Source organism: Oncorhynchus clarkii, chromosome 29, assembly GCF_045791955.1.
Source record: "Oncorhynchus clarkii lewisi isolate Uvic-CL-2024 chromosome 29, UVic_Ocla_1.0, whole genome shotgun sequence".
NCBI classification, from domain to species: domain Eukaryota; kingdom Metazoa; phylum Chordata; class Actinopteri; order Salmoniformes; family Salmonidae; genus Oncorhynchus; species Oncorhynchus clarkii.
This window is the reverse complement of record NC_092175.1, coordinates 11,142,887-11,163,202: the sequence shown is the minus strand read 5'-3', so window position 1 is coordinate 11,163,202 and position 20,316 is coordinate 11,142,887. Positions and strand designations below refer to the sequence as shown.

The 20,316-nt window shown below is 44.2% G+C and overlaps 1 protein-coding gene across 1 annotated transcript in view; it reads right to left on the bottom strand.

The window, feature by feature from the left end:
* Positions 1-1,348: 1,348 nt before the first annotated feature.
* LOC139388421 (microtubule-associated protein 1B-like) overlaps positions 1,349-20,316 on the bottom strand; it is a 60,804-nt gene continuing 41,836 nt past the window's right edge. Inside the window, exons 4-7 of the mRNA XM_071135070.1 lie at positions 10,562-10,702; positions 5,303-10,313; positions 4,889-5,127; positions 1,349-4,676 (exon numbers count right to left, since the gene is read on the bottom strand). Of these exons, the coding sequence (XP_070991171.1) occupies positions 4,521-4,676; positions 4,889-5,127; positions 5,303-10,313; positions 10,562-10,702 (5,547 nt within the window). The 3' untranslated portion in view covers positions 1,349-4,520. The remainder of the gene's footprint in view (positions 4,677-4,888; positions 5,128-5,302; positions 10,314-10,561; positions 10,703-20,316) is intronic.

Here is a 20,316-nt window from a genome sequence, read left to right as displayed (position 1 = left end):
CTTAATTCCAAGGTCTCTAAGCAGTCTGGTTGTAGATGTTGCCACAAAACCTCTGCAGCCCACCTCCACTGGTCGGACTTCTGTGTTCCAGCCATGATGCCGTGCTTCGGCAGCTAGATCGGCATAGCGCAGATGCTTTCGCTCATAAGCCTCATCTACTGAGTCTTCCCAGGGTACTGTGAGCTCAACAACACAATGGCAAATATGTCTCATGCAATTGGCATGCTGACTGTAGGAATGTCCACCAAAGCTGTTGCCAGATAATTTAATGTTAATTTCTCTACCATAAGCAGCCATCAACGTCGTTTTAGAGAATTTGGCAGTACGTCCAACCGGCCTCACAACCGCAGACCACATGTAACCACTCCAGCCCAGAACCTCCACATCTTCTTCACACATCTTCCAGCTTCTTCACCTGCAGGATCGTCAGTGAGGGGAGGGGCTGAGGAGTATTTTTGTCTGTAATAAAGCCCTATTGTGGGGTGAAAACTCATTATGATTGGCTGAGCCAGGCTCCCAAGTGGGTGGGCCTATGCCCTCCTAGGCCCACCCATGGCTGCCCATCTGCCCAGTAATTTGAAATCCAATGGTTAGGGACTAATTTATTTATTTCAGTTGACTGATTTCCTTATATGAACTGTAACTTAGCCAAATCTTTGAAATTGTTACATGTTATTGTATTTTTCAGAATAGATAGCGAGTGACAATGTCTGCACTCAGAATGACCCCATATGGCTACTGGGCTGGACACAGTTAATTAGGGAAATTCCCCATCAGCACTTATGAGTAATTCATGTCATCTGGAGGAGTTACAAGTGTATGTGTGTGTTCTTGTGAGCGTGAGTGCGTGGTTGTGTCAATCTGGAGGGGTTACAGTGATAACCTTCCCCTGTAACTAGCTCATTAAGCCTCTGTTCCAACCTGTTCCAAACTGAACATGTGTTCTTGTGGCCCAAACAGACAGACACACGCTAACGTGCTGCTGGTAATGATGCTGCCATGGGAAAGGGCACCTTAAAAACTCGATAGACCACCTGCGAGTGCAATGTCCATGGGACAATGTGTGTCTCAAGGCGGGCTGCAGCCTAGACTAGACTAGCACGCCTATCCATCCCAGTGGTTATAACCAGTGTGACAAAAAGGTTGACTTCCTGGGCCTTCAATCTCTCCTCCCTCATCTCTGTCTCTCCTCCCTTCAATCTCTCCTCCCTTCTCTCTGTTCCTCACTATTATTCTACAATGTAGATATGAGTAAAAAATAAAATAAAAACCTTGAAGGAGTAGGTGTGTCCAAACTTTTGACTGATATTGTACATTCATTCAGGAAAAAAGGACACCAAGACACACATTCATGATTCTCCACAACATAGGTTTATTGTGGTTCTTTTTGTAGGTTTCCTTTTTAATAGTTGTGCCCTTTACATCAAATGTCCTATAGGAGGGGAGAGGAGATATTGCACGCAAATATCAGAAAAGCACTAAGTAATACTTTCACGTGAAACTAACCGCTACATTAGGTATGAGTTTGGAAAACGAGAGGGAGGATGCAGAGATCACGAGACAATTTTATATCACAAGGCTGCAGACAGTATTAACAATCATCCAAAAGAGAGAAAGATAGAGAGATTACAGGGATTATAGAAAGCAAGGAATACAATAAAGCAGTAGCGTGAGGAAAGGTCAAGAAAGAGTGGTGTGCATGGTCGGTCGGTCACTATAGTTTGTAGTTGAACGGCAGAATGGTCATGTTTATGGTTAAAGGTTCCTGTTGCAGAGCTGTACGGGACAACTGGATAATTGCGTGGCCATGGAGACAGTAACTAAGTCCCTGCCTCTGGTTGGTTGACTGTACTAATTTGTCTACGTTGTGAGTTTTCACCTAACAGTGACCGTTCGTTCTGAGTAAAGGATGGTTGGATGTTCATGGCATCCAAATAGGCACGGTCATTTGTGGTTGACGTGTGCGGTTGGAGTTTTCTATTGTTCTGTTTATGGCTTCGCGTTACATTTCTTATTATTTGTCCTGGCTTTTAAAGTCTCTCGTTTTTTTGTCTTTCACACCTGGAACTCACACCCAAAACAGTCACTCTCCCTCGTGTTCTACTCTTCTCAAGGCGTATCTATACAGCGCTTTACTTGACTCATAGCGATTTTGGCAGAGGTACTGCCATATATATTTTTCTACAGACCTGTGGTTGGCCGAGGTTCTATACGTCCTCTTTGTGTAGCTACAGGGCCAAGGACTATGATGGAGCAGATTTAAAGACCTTAAAACGGCCAACATAGTCAGAGGATGGGGCCGTTTGTTTCACTTTTCACTCCATGCCATAATGGTGTAGCAGGCAACACCCCAAAGACAACCAACTATTCATGTACCTCCCACTGGGCAAAAACTGGTTGAATCAACATTGTTTCCACAACATTTCAAAAATTAAATTAAATGTGATGACGTTGAATCAATGTGAAAAACTGATTGGATTTGCAAAAAGTAATCAACATAAGCGAATTGACTCTTTTTTACACCCAACGTTTAATCTAAATCTAATCATGTCAACACTTTTTGTTGATTTCATGTTGAATTCACAATAGTTGGACGACTAATCCAAATGTAAATCAAAACTAGACGTTGAACCGACGTCTGTCCCCAGTGGGGTATGTCTTATATTAATTAGCACAGCCTTGCATTGTTATTTTGGCAGTTAAGGGCAGATTTCCCCATCCTTAAAAAGATAAAACATACTTGCTATATTTTACATTACTCATGCACATTTCTTTCGGCCAGTCACCCTGCCACAAAGCTATATATAATTATAGTACAGTGTTAAAAAAATAAAAATAAAATAATTCTAAGCTTAGGAAAGCTTCACAAGCCGGAACATATTGTGGCACATTCAAGCAGTCGCTAGGGCTCCATTTGTGGTTGACACAAAAGGCTGCAGGACGGACTGAGCAGGAGAGTACAGTACATAGAGTTCTATTGAAATCAGTACAACACAAACATTAGCAGACCATTTCTGGATCTTTCTGAACGTTACAGATATCATTTTGAAACAGTGCTTTTCAAATTCAATTGGTCAAGAAACATATTTGACATTTGGCCAACAAGTTCTACTTATTTGTAATGCACGTTTGACCTTGCATTAAACAATTCTCCCGCAAGAAGGTCATTATTTTTATACTGAATTGTATACGTTTAAAATGAATAAATAACAACTTTTAAAAACACTGAGATAAAATGTTTAAAATCATGACGCCCATTATTAACTAATGGGCAAAACAATCAACAATATTTTGCGGAAACAGAATGGATACACAACGAATGGATACATCTTTACTAGAATTGTATTGTTCTCAAAATAGTCGCAATGGAATAAGACAGTTAACATGATCCACAGGCCCCTCAGTGCAGTTGAACTTTAACTTGCTCTATGTATTTCTTCATACTCCGTCAATGCAGTGTCAAACGAAACTAGCTCTATACAGATAGAGACAGATATATGATAGTTGGGGACAAACTCGTTTTATTTTATTTTAAGTTTATGCTGCCTTCTATTTGTCCTCAGTGCATCAATCTTTTACATTCAATTCACTTCCTAAGGCAATAACTTAAATGAATTCTCCTCGATCCTTTGGTGTATGCAGCTGGGTTAAATCAATCTTATATATTAGTTATTTTTATGGACAGAGATGTAATCAGTGGATTGAGACTGCTTGATGACCTATTAAACTATCACACCCAATATCTAAGTTGTCAGCATGTACCAGAAGAATTTGGACTTTTAAATTGGTAGTCCCAACCTTGAGGATAAATTAATTTCATCATATCTATTTTTTATTATTGTTAGACCTATTTTTTCCCCAGTATGAACAAGTGTATTCTCATGGATTCTTCTATCTATATGTTACTTGATACATATATAATTGGTGCTCATGGGAAAGAGAGTTTTCTGAATAAATAAATCTACGTCAAGAGCACCAATATATACGATGGGACCTTCTCTTCATGTTCTCCACACTGGTTTAGGTCATATATTTCATGCATACCGGATATTATTATAACATCATTCCTTATTCAAGGTGTTCCACAAAGCTGATGCTAACCTGTGTGAGATAGTTTGTTTGAGTATTGTGGACAATTACATTTGCGGTTGTCATTTCAAACTCAAACATAATTGTAATGTAAGCTATGCATTGTTCATTAATGTTGTCAAAGAGCCTTTGTTTAAATTACGTGTTTACGTGGTTTATACTCTATGTCTACGTCATCCCTCACCCCAACTCAAAGATACCACTAACAACATGATCCACTTGATCACTAGATCTCTTGGTTACTAGATCCTTTGATCAGGAGAGTCCAGAGGGTTGTTCCAATCTAAATTACTACGACCCCTTCCCTCCATCAGTCCCCTCACTCTGAAAGTGCATCTTGGAATGTCAATGGAGTGCACACTCCAGTGAAGGGAGAAATGAAGGGAAGAAGAGACGCATAATTTGGAACGGAACGAGGCCCGGGATCAGGTTCACAGCTCTATCTTGCAGGCGGGGAAGGACTCATCCTGCATGACCACGGTGGAGCTGGAGGCCAGCACCATTATGTTCAGGTCCTGCTGCTTCTCGTGAGTCTCCTGGTACCACTCCCTCATCACCTCTGAGTCATGGGTCGGGATCAGGGTCACCTGCCAACAGGGAAAAGAGGTTAGGGTTTGAATACAATTTTTTCAAAAACTCAGAGCTTTGTTTGGTTCCGCTCTAAAAGGCAAATATATACAGGCATATATTATTTTTCCTCTATGTACACTTTTTAAGCCTCGTCTATCGTCTCTATCTTTCTGATACTATGGCATTATAACACAGTTAATTCCGATAGATTTTGACTGTCTCCCCAAACCTGCATGTTGTTTCCCCACGTGGCTTTGCCCTCCAGCAGTGAGTCCAGGACAGCTTTGCTGGGCTCCCGGGCCGTCTGGTCATTGCCACTGACTACATAGTAGGAGGACCTGACCCATTTGAAGAACTCTGCATCCACATTCTTGGCACTGCAGTGGTTTGGGATGTAAACCAGGTCCATGTATGTGGGAGGGCAGTTGGGTACGGGCATTGCCGCTGCCGCCTTTCCACTACCTGAACCTGAGACAGAGATGTTAGAAAATCAACGTACATCATGGATGAAAGAAATGTGAAACTATACCGAGGCAAATAGCGCTTAAACCTTAAACTTGTTTTTTTTAAATCAGAAAAAGAAGCAAAGGATCTAAACACACAAGCAAGTATGAAAAGATGAGTGATGAGTACCAGGTCTTACCTGATGTGGCACTTTTCACACCCCTTGACGCAGAGGTATTGGTGGCATTTTTGGCATCTTTCCCTTCTCCTGCACTCTTTTTGGGAGAGGCTATTACTTTTGAATCCTTTACTTTTGAGAGCCCAGTCTTTCTGGCCGGAGAGGAGGACTTGGTCTTGGTGAGCTTCTTCTTCTTAGCTTTTTCAACTCCCTCTGCCTTTGAGTCCTTGTCCTTGGTCTGGTTGTTGTCGTCAGGGGGTGGCTTGTCGGCCTCCGGATCCACCATGGTGACATCTGGGTGGGCTGGAGACGGAGCAGAGTCCCTGGGGGCCACGGGAGGAGGATCTGTGTGTCTGTACGTTAGGGTTCTGTCAGTGGGAAGTGTCTCAGAATCATCCTCAGAGTCTATGTTTGCATCTGCAGTAATTGAAGGGCACTCCTCAGTCCCAGGGGGAACATCCGAATCTGTCTGGGACGGGGCAGATTCACTGATGGAGGTTGGTGGAGTCTCTTCACATTGCTTAGCGTGTAGTTTACTGCTGGGGGGTGGAGGTCCTCCATCTGACTTAGCCAGGGGCTTCTCTTCCTCCAGAGGGTTCTCCTCATTCATGAAGTACTCCAGGGGACTGGGGTTTATGAAGGAGGGGGACAGCTCTGTCTTAGGGTGTCGGTATTCACAGGAAGTCACCAAGCATAGGTCAACATCTGTTCTGGAACCAGAAGAAGGGCTCTTCTTGGAGGAGTCTGGATCCTTGGAGCCACCTGCACACTTCTGATAGTCAGAGAGGTTTGAGGAGAGTGGAAGGTAGGATGGGGAGGGAACCTTGGGACTGACAGGGGATTTGGAATCTCCACATTTGAAGGGATTAGTTTCTGCTCCCAGAGACATCTCTGTTTTCTGTGTGAAGCAAACATAGGAGGATGAAGAGGGGATGGCAGGGGATTTGTCCATCTGCTGGGCTAAGACAGGTGACATTTCCCTCATCTGACAAGGTGTAGTGGTCGAGGGGGTGGATTGGGATGCATCTGAAGGGGACACAGAGGTGGCGTGACTTGAGTCATTCTCTTTGAAGAGCATAGGCTTGTCCATAGTGGGTGGGCACTGCTCAGCGGGTCTCAAATCATTGTCCTCTGACGGGCTGTAGTCCACCTCTGTCGGCCCATTCTCCGTGGCGCGCAAGCTGCCTGCATAGGTGTGCTCTGGAGACTGTTTGTTGAAGTCCAGGGCTAATGAGTGGTCAGGGGACTCCTGACCAAATGACATAGTCGAATGTTCCGGGGATTTGGGCTCCTGTACTGGTGTCTTTGATTTGGCCGTCTTTGGTGAGATGTCTGGAGAGATTGACATGGGCCTGGGGCTGTCCCCCTTGGGAGAGATCTCTGCCTCCTGGAAGGGGGTTGGAGTCTGAACCACAGAGACAGACAAGGAGTCCTCCACCTCCGTTGATTGAGGGGAGCCGGCTTCAGCGTGGAGAGCAGGGGAAACGTCATCTGTCGTAGGCTCTGGGAATGAGCTGGTGGCCAGTGAGGTGGTGGAAGCCGAGGCGACATGTGAAAAAGTGTCCTCTGCTACAGCCTCATCAACAGGGCTGCCCGATTTATCAGACGTGGTTCCCTCTGAGATCGACATTTTACTCTCCTCTTTGAAACCTGCGAAGGGGTTTGTGGATGAGACTGAGTTACTGTCTCTAGCTCCATTTTTCTTCTCATCTTGACTCAAGTGTATTGTTAACATTTGATCTAAATCAAAGTGTGTCTTTCCTCTTACTGGTGGTGGGCTCTTCATTGGGGAGAGCACCTTCTCTACAGGTGAGGTGTGGTCTGGAATTGGGTCATCCATGGGGCTGACCCTGATGGAATCCTCTTTGTCACCCGTAACCTCTACGATTACAGGACCATGGTCATTTGCAGGTGGTATAGAGCCATACTTCTCATCCACAGGAGACTGAAAGTAAGGTGTGTGACCAGAGGAATGAGGTGAGGTGGTTCCTTCCAATGTCTTGTCATCGGGGCTGGTGGAAGACCCTGCTGCTGCCTTTGATGATCCTGAAAGTGTTGTGCACAGCTCAATTGGTACAGCGAATCCAGAGGGGTATGAGTCAAAGGTTCCTTTAGGAGCTGAAGGGGAGCGTATGAGAGGAGAAGTAGTGGAGAGTGCAGAGCTGAGTCTTGCCGAATCAAGACCAAATTTGTCTGACTTGAATCCTTCCTCTTTGTCCTCTTCCAGTGACGATGGTGGAGATATTGTGGACGCAGAAGCGTGGTAGTCCCTGCCTTCAGTGGCATTACTCTTTGAATGGTCTGACTCTGGGCCGTCCTGTAGCGGAGACAGCCTCTTCCTCTCAAAGTCTCCTAACGTGGTTCCTCCAAACCTGGCCATGTCCTGAGAGGGAGAATCCTCTGTCTCATCGTTAGTGGTTTCATCACTCATAATGTCCCTTGGAGTGGACATTTCATCCATTGGAGTAGGCACACTGGAGATCTCAATAGTTGACTGGGTGTGGCCAGATGTAGCAGTGTATGCCTCGTCTCGGTTCTCATCATCTGAGGCTACTTCGTCGTCGTCGGAGCCAGCTGGAAGGGTCTCATCATGAATAGATGCAGCCGGAGAGAGAGGCTCAGATGTTATGTGAGGGTGTGTCACAGACAGACCCAGCTTCTGTACTTCTCTTTCATTTCTGTTATGATCTCTTACATATTGGTCTGCATCCGCACCCTCATCCTCAGAGTCCTTGTCTTCACTATCCTCAGCATGCTTGTCCATTTCCCTTCTCATTGGCTCATGGACCTCTTCTGTCTCTCCCTTCTTTTCATAATCTAGCCCAGTTCCCTCATCTTCAAACTTCTCACTGCCGCTGCAACTCAACTTGCCTTTATGCTCCTGTTCCTCTGGGGTCTCCCTGCTTTCTCCTTCATGCTCAGTGGTTGTGATCCCCTCATCCAGAGACTCTTCTGCTTCAGGAGACTCTTTAGAGTGCAGGAGGGCCTCTCTGTGGACCACCACCGGCTCTTCCTCCTGAACGATCTCCTCTTCTTTGAGCTCCTCAAAGTCCTTGGTGAGGTCCTCTGGAGAAGACATTGTGGCTCTTTCTGTCTCAAGGACCTCCGCAGCACAAGTGGCAGCTACCACTCCTGCTGTGACAGCTGCAGCTCCTGCAGCAGCAGATTTAGCATCCGTGGCTTTGGTGTCCTTCTTGGTGACTTTTGGTTTCCCCTTGGACTTAAAAGGGCTTCCAAAGTCTTTCTTTGTAGTGTCATCTTTTTTCAGAGGTTTTGGTTTTGGTGCAAGTTTTTTCCCTTCACCTAATGCAGATGAAGCATTTTTTACATCCATGGATGGCTTCTTTATGTCTTTCTTTAGATCTTCTTTCTTTTGCTCCTTTTTCTCTTCCTTCCTTACCTTCATTGGGGAATCTCTCCTGAAATCTTTGTCTTTCTTTAAAATGTGTTTCTTTACCTCTTCTTTGTTTACCTTCTGTTCCTTTTTGGGTGTTTCTTGTTTCTGTTCCTTTTTGGGTGTTTCTTGTTTCTGTTCCTTTTTGGGTGTTTCCTCCTTTTTAGATGTTAGCTTCTCATCTTCCTTCGCTACTTCTTTGTTTACCTCCTTTTCATCATTTTTTTTTTCTACAGACTTCCTGGGTTCTTTCTTGATAATCTTCTCCTTAAGAGCTTTTGGTTTAATTTCAGGCTTCTTCTTTTCTGGAGTTTCATGTGTCGGCTCTGCTTTAGCCTTCACTTCTTTTTCCGGTGCCTTCGCTTTCTCCTTTTTCACCAAAGGTTTCTCTTTTTTCTCAAATTTTTGGATCTTTTCTCGAGCTGATTCTGCGTCTGTCTTTGCCTTCTCTGGAGCTTCCTCCTTTGACTCCTTCTTGAAACTTTTGCTTGGTGATGGCCTTGAGACTGACTTCAGACTCTCCTTGCTGTCAGTTTTATGTTTCAACTTTGCCTGCTTCAAGGCTGGAGCCAAGTTAGAAGATAGCTCTTTCTGAGTGACAACTGGTTGCTTCAAAAAGTCCAAGTGTTTTAGTTTTTCCAAACCTTCAAGAATGTGATACTGAGTGGCATTTCCAGGGAAAAGAACTCGCACTATCTTCTCTGAAGGGTTTGATGGGTGCCACACGATCAATGAAGATATTGAGGTCATGTAAGAGATTGGGAGCTCTGATTCTTTTCCATTGGGCAGAAGAACAGAGGCTTTGTCTTTCTCACTACCTGTCCACTGCTTCATAAAGTGCTGCAGGTCCTTGCTGGTCTTTGATGGGCTAAGCACATACATCTCAAGCTTCCCCACACCCATCTTCTGAAACAGAATGATGGGTTCGATTGTGTTCCCGACCGGCCTCTGCAGAGGCTCGGGCCTCAGATTCAGCTTGCTCAGGTAATGGAGAGTTTGTGCCACCTCTTCAATGTTTTTCCTCACCCTGAAGTTGGGTTCAGCAGGCTTCCCTATATTCTCAGGAATGTTCAAGAACACAACTCCAATGTCTGGGGATATGAGGTTCTTCACCCAGTCGCCGGTAGCTTGGGATCCATGGGACTGCTCTTCCTCCAGCTCAGCCATCTTCCTCTGGAGCATGCTGTTGATGCCAGGCAGGTTGTCATCCCCGATGTGGGTCAGGAGGATGGAGTCTACCCGGTCTAGGTGTCTCACCAGCTTCCAGAAGCAGGACTTACGGTCGGAGCCCCCGTTGATAAGCATGTTGAACCCGTTCACCGCAAAGAGGGCTGAGTCGCCGCGGCCGCCGGGGAAGATGTAGCAGCATGGTTTTGAGAGCTTCAGGAAACCACCAGAGGTTGGTGGCTCCAACATGTCAAATGGCGATGGGATATCTACTGACTCCGACAGGTATTCTGTGAACTCTGAGAGACCTTCCATCTCTGGGAGTATCAAGGGTGAGTTGAGCTTCATGTTGATGAAATCTTGTAGGTTGTGTTTGTCCAGGTTTGAATTTTTCCAGTCGCCTTGCTCAGGGCAGTAGAGGGCTAGGCTTGCTTTGTTTGCTGGGTGAATAGTGATGAGCAATTCACCAATCTGGGGAAGAGAGAGATATTTCCAGACTTGAGATAAAAATCATGACTGTTTGATCAAACAGAATATATTTATTAACACAATTATGACAGATAACAGATGACAAATGTATTGTATTGTTTCGGATGTATTGATGAGGGTTGCTCATTGATAGGTCAGTAAACTTCAGCAGATTAAGAATTGTATTACAAACTATACAATTATAATTGTATAGTAATTGTTTAGCAAACAATTTGCTCAATTTGACTCACCTCGGGGTCTGTGAATATATCTATGAAGTTTAAGAAAGAGAATGAGCCGGACTGCAGAATCAGCTCTCCTGTGTCTTCAAAGCATTGTCCTGAAAGCACCAGCAGCTTGTGTCTGGCTGTGTCTGAGATCATTTGACAAACCTAGGCAGAAAAAAGGCATCAAACATGTCAGAAAGACATATGTTTCATTGGAGTTTCAATGCAATTGTGACATGAATCTCTTTTGCAATCATAGTTTATCCTACCGCCAAAAACAGGAATAAATACAAGAAGGGTCAAACTAGCAAAAGGACAATATAGGAAAAATGTGAAGTCATATTACACAGGCTCTGACGCCGGAGGCATGTGGCAGGGGCTACAATCCATTACGGATTGCAAGGAAGACCCAAACGTGCCTCTCTACCAGACAAACTAAATGCATTTAATTTGGACAACAACAATGTTGAGCCGGGCCATCACCGACCCAGAGGATTGGGTGATCTCGCTCTCCGAGGCTGACGTGAGAAGGGTCTTTAATCAGGTCACCTGCAAGGCCGCGGGCCCCGACAGTATTCCAGGGTGCATTCTCAGAGCATGCGCAAAACAGCTTGCAGGCATATTCATGGTAATTTTCAACCTCTCCTTGTCCTAGTCTGTAATCCCCATGTTTTAAGATGGCCACAATCATTCCTGTTCCTAAGAACTCTAAGGCTTCATGCCACAATGAATACCACCCTGTAGCACTCACTTCTGTAATCAAGTGCTTTGAGAGGCTGGTTATGGCACACATTAACTCCTCCATTCCAGCCACCCTAGACCCACTCCAATTTGCATACCGCCACAACAAATCCATAGACGGCGCAATCTCAATTGCACTCCACACTGCCCTCACCCATCTAGATAAGAGGAATACCTATGCGAGAATGCTGTTCCTTGACTACAGCTCAGCGTTCAACACCATTGTTCCCTCCAAGCTCGGAACCAAGCTTTGGACTCTGGGTCTGAACACCTCCCTCTGCAACTGGATCCTGGACTTCCTGACGGGCTGACCCCAGGTGGTGAGGGTAGGCAACATCAACTCCACCACGTTGACCCTTAACACAGGGGCCCCCACTGTTCACCCACAACTGTGTGGCCACGCACAACTCCAAAACCATTATCAAGTTCGCTGACGACACGAAGTTGGTAGGCCTGATCACCGGCAACGATGAGTCAGCCTACAGGGAGGAGGTCAGTGACCTTGCAGTGTGGTGCCGGAGCAACAACCTCTCCCTCAACATCAGCAAGACCAAGGAGCTGACCTTTGACTACAGGAAATGGTGGGGCGAGCATGCCCCATCCACATTGAAGGGGCGTCAGTGGAGCAGGTAGACAGCTTCAACTTCCTTGATGTCCAAATCACTAAAGACTTAAAATGGTCAAAACACACACGCACTGTCATGAAGAAGACTTGAAAAAGTTTGGCATGGGACCTCAAATCCTGAAAAGTTTCTACAGCTGTACCTTGAGAGTACATTGACTGGTTGCATCACTGCTTGGTATGGCAATAACACCGCCCTCAATCGCATGGCACTACAGAGGATTGTGCGGACAGCCTAGGGCTGTGCTCCCTGCCATCCAGGACCTCTATATCAGGTGGTGTGAAAAGACGGCCCGGAAAATCGTCAAAGACTCCAACCACAAGCCATGGACTATTTTCTCTGCTGCTGCATGGCAAGAGGTACCAGTGCATCAACTCTGACACCAACAGGCTCTTGAACAGCTTCTATCCCCAAGCAATACGACTGACGGACAGGACATGTCCCCCAAATTCTGAAATTGCATTTTTGTCAGCGGGCAGCGGGCTGACGGGCTGTGTGAAGGCAAAACTTCTGGAAGGCTGGCTGCACCAGCACGGGAGAGTTGAGCATAGTTCAGTGTATGTGTTGCGCTCGTTCACCGGCTTGTAAAAGAAATAGAAACCGGCTACTCTTTAGTTGACTGATGTAGCTGGCAAGGTAACTGCTGTTTAACTTAACAGAAAAAAAACTAAACTAGTGTTTATTCGCAGTGCTGAGCTAGTATTGTAACCTGCAAGTAAAGTTAGCTAATGTTTCATACCCTCTCGACTGAGGTGAATAAATAGGGGAATGAATAAGCTATGCTAGTGAGTAGCTATCACAGCCTTATCAACTCTAGCCTCTAGTTATCTGTCAGATAGTAATAATAGCCACCTCATATTGCTATCTAACAGCAGATGTTTGTATGGACATGTTTTGTAGCCTTTGTTTTGTCACATTTCAGAAGTACATGAACTTGGCAAGCTTTCACCAGTTGATGTACCATTAGAGAGAGCGCTGGCTAAAAGTTGGCTTACATTAGCTATTATTTCTGCCTCAATCAAACTAAACCTGAATCAAACGATGAAACTAGCAGCCAAATGATTGAAGATTGATATTCTGAAGATTGATATTCTGACCTTTTAATCAGTGCAATGTGATTTGTATTAGTCAGTATATAAAATGTGCGTTATTGATCTGTCAGTTTCCCAAGCTAATTCCCTACTTTTCACAATGGCACAGGAATAAACAGCAATAACATTACAGGCTTCACTGTCATGGTGCACAGTAGAGGTCACGCCCACACCTGCTGGCTTTCTGTCCGACTGTCACGTTCGTTGTAATGATGAGACCAAGGTGCAGCGTGGTATACGTATATTCTCTATTTATTATATGAGCGCCGAACAAAAACAATAAAGAACACCCGAACCGTGCCGCTACTGAAGTGCACAACGACAACTTACTGTAGACAAGAACCCACAAACACCAAAGGGAAATGGCTACTTAAATATGATCCCCAATCAGAGACAACGATAAACAGCTGCCTCTGATTGGGAACCATATCAGGCCACCATAAACATACAAATACCTAGACCTACAAAACCCTAGACATACAAAAACACTAGACAATACAAAAAACTCCTAGACAATACAAAACCCCTAGACAATACAAAACTAGCGTATCCACCCTAGTATCCACCAAAATAAAAAAAAATCGGAGATATCTCAGATCAGGGCGTGACACCGACTCCCACCTGCAACCGCAAGAACTGGTCCCAAACCCAACCGCAGTCCCACAATGTTATTTTAGGCGTACACTACCGTTCAAAAGTTTGGGGTCACTTAGACATGTCCTTGTTTTTGAAAGAAAAGCACATTTTTTGTCCATTTAAAATAACACAGTATAGACATTGTTAATGTTTTAAATGACTATTGTAGCTGGAAACTGCATATTTTTTATGGAATATCTACATAGGCCTACAGAGGCCCATTTTCAGCAAACATCACTCCTGTGTTCCAATGGCACGTAGTGTTAGCTAATCCCAATGTATCATTTTAAAGGGATAATTGATCATTAGAAAACCCTTTTGCAATTATGTTAGCACAGGTGAAAACTGTTGTTCTGATTAAAGAAGCAATAAAACTGGCCTTCTTTAGACTAGTTGAGTATCTGGAGCATCAGCATTTCAGGCTCAAAATGTCCAGAAACAAATAACTTTCTTCTGGAACTCATCAGTCTATTCTTGTTCTGAGAAATGAAGGCTATTCCATGCGAGAAATTGCCAAAAAACTGAAGATCCCGTACAACGATGTGTACTACTCCTTTCACAGAACAGCGCAAACTAGCTCTAACCAGAATAGAAAGAGGAGTGGGAGGCCCCGGTGCACAACTGAGCAAGAGGACAAGTACATTAGAGTGTCTAGTTTGAGAAACAGATGCCTTCACAAGTCCTCAATTGGCACCTTCACTAAATAGTACCTGCAAAACACCAGTCTCAATGTCAACAGTGAAGAGGCGACTCGGGGTGCAGTTCCTCTGTCCAGTGTCTGTGTTCTTTTGCCCATCTTAATCTTTTCTTTTTATTGGCCAGTCGGAGATATGTCTTTTTCTTTGCAACTGCCTAGAAGGCCAGCATCCCAGAGTCGCCTCTTCACTGTTGACGTTGAGACTGGTGTTTTGCGGGTACTATTTAATGAAGCTGCCAGTTGAGGACTTGTGAGTCGTGCTGCAATGATCTCTGTCGAGACATGCATGTCCAGCAGGTTTCCCGCGGGAATGCAGCCCTCTAGTGCAGTCAGTACACAACACTATGCTCATCATGTCTTAGTAGGATCAGATGGTGACAAGGGTCCCAGCAGGATCAGATGGTGACAAGGGTCCCAGCAGGATCAGATGGTGATAGGGGTCCCAGCAGGGTGTACGGACTTGAGTGTACGGAGCTCAAGTGAATTTTCCATTATATTCAGTGAATGATACAAAGTTCCATCTTGAATTGATGGGTAGACCTACAGTAGCAGTTTAAGATTAAAGTTACAGCCTGGGACCTGGGAATAATGGTCATTTCAATTATTGAACCATTGATTACATTCTTGGATAATACACTGTTCAAAAAATAAAGGGAACACTAAAATAACACATCCTGAATGAATGATCTGAATGAATGAAATATTCTTATTAAATACTTTTTTCTTTACATAGTTGAATGTGCTGACAACAAAATCACACAAAAATGATCAATGGAAATCAAATGTATCAACCCATGGAGGTCTGGATTTGGAGTCACACTCAAAATTAAAGTGGAAAGCCACACTACAGGCTGATCCAACTTTGATGTAATGTTCTTAAAACAAGTCAAAATGAGGCTCAGTAGTGTGTGTGGCCTCCACGTGCCTGTATGACCTCCCTACAACGCCTGGGCATGCTCCTTATGAGGTGGCGGATGGTCTCCAGAGGGATCTCCTCCCAGACCTGGACTAAAGCATCCGCCAACTCCTGGACAGTCTGTGGTGCATGGAGCGAGACATGATGTCCCAGATGTGCTCAATTGGATTCAGGTCTGGGGAACAGGCGGGCCAGTCCATAGCATCAACGCCTTCCTCTTGCAGGAACTATTGACACACTCCAGCCACATGAGGTCTAGCATTGTCTTGCATTAGGAAGAACCCAGGGCCAACCACACCAGCATATGGTCTCCCAAGGGGTCTGAGGAGCTCATCTCGGTACCAAATGGCAGTCAGGCTACCTCTGGCGAGCACATGGAGGCCCCCCAAAGAAATGCCACCCCACACCATGACTGACCCACCGCCAAACCGGTCATGCTGGAGGATGTTGCAGGCAGCAGAACGTTCTCCACGGCGTCTCCAGACTCTGTCACGTCTGTCACATGTGCTCAGTGTGAATCAGGTTCTCTCTGGCAAATGCCAAACGTCCTGCACGGTGTTGGGCTGTAAGCACAACCCCCACCTGTGGACGTCGGGCCCTCATACCACCCTCATGGAGTCTGTTTCTGACCATTTGAGCAGACACATGCACATTTGTGGCCTGCTGGAGGTCATTTTGCAGGGCTCTGGCAGTGCACTTCCTGCTCCTCCTTGCACAAAGGCGGAGGTAGCGGTCCTGCTGCTGGGTTGTTGCCCTCCTACGGCCTCCTCCACGTCTCCTGATGTACTGGCCTGTCTCCTGGTAGCGCCTCCATGCTCTGGACACTACGCTGACAGACACAGCAAACCTTCTTGCCACAGCTCGCATTGATGTGCCATCCTGGATGAGCTGCACTACCTGAGCCACTTGTGTGGGTTGTAGACTCCGTCTCAAGCTACCACTAGAGTGAAAGCACCGCCAGCATTCAAAAGTGACCAAAACATCAGCCAGGAAGCATAGGAACTGAGAAGTGGTCTGTGGTCCCCACCTGCAGAACCACTCCTTTATTGGGGGTGTCTTGATAATTGCCTATAATTTCCACCTGTTGTCTATTCCATTTGCACAACAGCATGTGAAATGTATTGTCAATCAGTGTTGCTTCCTAAGTGGACAGTTTGATTTCACAGAAGTGTGATTGACTTGGAGTTACATTGTGTTGTTTAAGTGTTCCCTTTATTTTTTTGAGCAGTGTATAATGTATAAATGTACACCAAGGTAATTCTTTGTCATGCCTCATTTTAGTAGGATCAGATGGTGACAGGGGTCTCAGCAGAGTCAGGCAGCCAGGGAAGACCAGTCTGTGAGGTGATTTTTTGCAGATACAATACTTTATTCTCTCTATACAGCAATCACTGTACAAGCCAGATGCTATTTTAAGACAGTCTGACAAACCTCTAAAGTTGATTTCCAAATGGTATTAAGGGTTGATAGAGGTTTTTCCCGATGACACAAAACATGTCAAACAAAAATCGTGAGGAAGACCTGGGAGACGCTATTGATGATGATGAACGTATACAGATATGTTAGAATGCCCAGTCATGTTCATATAATTTCAGACATAAATTACTGCAGTTTAAGACCAACCATTGAATGTACAATATGCCAGTGAAACTGAATATCATGCACTCAGAAATGGTATTATTCTGCTGGAAGTGTATAACACAAATGGGGACATATTTGCATATGTTGTGGTCTTGAAGGCTGGCTCAATTCTTTAATCTTAGCATGTCTACAGATTCTCCCTTCTCCCTATTTTTGTTTGCATGGAAATGTTGATACTGGAGACTGTTGTCAGAAGAAACTGTGTGACCTATTATTTATGAACTGTCTGTACTGGCAAAGGTTTTGGAAAACCTGGTGAACTCACAGTTGAAAGACTTTCTTTGTAGTAACTCCGTTTCTATCTCCATTTCAGTCGTGTTTTCAAAGAATTACCTTGGTGTACATTTATACATTATATTATCCAAGAGAACCCTCAATGGGTTTTACCTCGTTAAATAAAGGTTAAATGAAAAAAATATATATACAAAATTAATTGGAAGGTTGGTTATCCACCCACAATGTATGGAAGAAATGTCAAGTTATGTACAGTATCACTAGATTTGTTTTAAGATTAAGGGTATACTGTGCAACTTTCATAAGGTCTGGATGTCATATATGGAATACTGTATGACAAAAGGAGTCTATATTGAAAACATGCCCACGTCAGGGGAGATTTAGGCTATTCCTAGTTGCTGGGCTGCTCAGTCCTGGCCCTGGGGGTCTGCTGTACTGCTGTCACTCTGGCTTAGCACACCTGAAACCAATAATGAATGTTTCACTAAGATTCTAAAGCTGAGTGGGGTGTGTTAGGTTGGGGCGCTACGTGGACCCCTAGGGGCAGGACGGGGTGACCCAGCTATATTGTGTGCAAGTACTATTAGGCCTATGATATGAATTATATGGTGGGTGTACTGTTTTAAAGACAATAAAAAGTTGTATTTGTACTTTATTTGTAAGAGTTGTTCATTTGTTAGGCTATTGGTGTGCAACACAATATTGATTAATGTATTATCATGGATCGAGTTTAGTCTTATCAATCACTTAAACATATTTAATGATCTCTTACCTAGCTTGATGACTGTGGGCATTTTTGCTTACTTTTTGTTGTTCTAAATAGAGATGGCTAGAAGGGCCATGGGTCATATTATATTGTGTGGACATACAGGAAATGTTCTTTAGATTTCCCACCAAAATGGGATGACCCCCAGACACCCTGCCAAGTTATGTCCCCCTCTGCAAATAGCACTGCTGGGTGATTTACAGCTTCTAACCCCAAGCCATAAGACGGCTGAACAATTACCTCGACTAACCTGTACCCCGGCACATTGACTCGGTACCAGTACCCCCTGTATATAGCCTCTTTATTGTTATTTTATTGTGTTACTTTTTGATTAAAAAGTCATAGTCAATCGATCAATAATATAATACTCTTAGAAAGAAAAAAATGACATGTACAATATGTAGAATCTATGAGAATAGAAAGGTTCGGAAACATGTGAAACATCACAGCACAGTTGAAAAATATTTGGCAAATAGAAATCAAAACTGGATGGTGTTCAGAGACAGATGGGAGGAGTTGAGTTGAGCTGAAGGATGGGACTAAAAACAAACAAAACATAACTATTGTAAAATATACTGGGTTCGTAGAAAATGTACGGTGCATTCGGAAAGTATTCAGACCCCTTCCCCTTTTCCAAATTGGTTTATGTTAAAGCCTTACTCTAAAATGTATTAAATATTTTTTTCCCTCCTCAATCTACACACAATACCCTACAATGACAAAGCGAAAACAGGTTTTCGAAATTTTGCAAATGTATTAAAAATAAAAAACAGAAATACCTTAGTTGCATAAGTATTCAGACCCTTTGCAATGAGACTCTAAATTCAGCTCAGGTGCATCCTGTTTCCATTGATAATCCTTGAGATGTGTCTACAAGTGGACTGGAGTCCACCTGTGGTAAATACAATTGATTGGACATGATTTGGAAAGGCACACACCTGTCTGCATAAGGTCCCAGAGTTGAAAGTGCATGTCAGAGCAAAAACCAAGCCATCAGGTTGAAGGAATTGTCCATAGAGCTCAGAGACAGGATTGTGTCGAGGCACAGGTCAGGGGAAAGGGTACCAAAAAATGTCTACAGCATTGAGGGGCCCCGAGAACACAGTGGCCTTCCATTGAATGGAAGAAGTTTGGAACCACCAAGACTCTTCCTAGAGCTGGCCGCCCGGCCAAACTGAGCAATCGGGGGAGGAGGGCCTTAGTCAGGGAGGTGACCAAGAACCCGATGGTCACTCTGAAAGAGCTCCAGAGTTCCTCTGTGGAGATGGGAACCTTCCAGAAGGACAACCATCTCTGCAGCACTCCACCAATCAGGCCTTATGGTAGAGTTGCCAGACGGAAGCCACTCGTCAAGAAAAGGCACATTATAGCCCAACTTGGACTTTGCCAAAAGGCACCTAAAGGAATCCGATCATGAGAAACAAGATACTCTGGTCTGATGAAACCAAGATTGAACTCTTTGGCCTCAATGCCAAGCATCACATCTGGAGGAAAGCTGGCGCCATCCCTACGGTGAAGCATGGTAGTGGAAGCATCATGCTGTGGAGATGTTTTTCAGTGGCAGGAACTGGGAGACTAGTCAAGATTGAGAGAAGGATGAATGGAGCATAGTACAGAGAGATCCTTGATGAAAACCTACTCAAGACCGCTCAGAACCTCAGACTGGTACGAAGGTTCACCTTCCAACAGGACAACGACCCTAAGCACGCAGCCAAGACAACGCAGGACTGGCTTCAGGACAAGTCTCTGAATGTCTTTGAGTGGCCCAGCCAGAGCCCGGACTTGAACCTGATTGAACATCTCTGGAGAGACCTGAAACTAGCTGTGCAGTGACGCTCCCCATCCAACCTGACAGAGCTTGAGAGGATTTGCAGAGAAGAATGGGAGAATCTCCCCAAATACAGGTGTGCCAATCTTGTAGCGTCATACCCAAAAAGACTCAAGGTTGTAAACGCTGCCAAAGGTGCTTCAACAAAGTACTGAAAAAATACTTATGTAAATGTAATATTTCATTTTTTAAATAAGCAAAAATTTCTAAAAACCTGTTTTTGCTTTTTCATTATGGAGTATGAGGGGAAAAAACTAGTTAATCCATTTTAAAATAAGGCTGTAACTTAACAAAAATACTTTCCGAATGCACTGTATATATTATGTATAAGCTGGAAGTAGAAGCCTAAGTGTTGTTGTCCATTAGTTTACTCCTATTAGGGGAGAGGTGGAAGGGTTAGGGGAAAATAATAATGGGTAATATATAAAACTGTATATACAGTACCAGTCAAAAGTTTGGACACAACTACTCATTCCAGGGTTTTTCTTTATTTTACTACTTTCTACATTGTAGAATAATAGTGAAGACATCAAAACTATGAAATAACACATATAGAATCATGTAGTAGCCAAAAAAGGGTTAAACAAATCCTCAAAGTAGCAACCC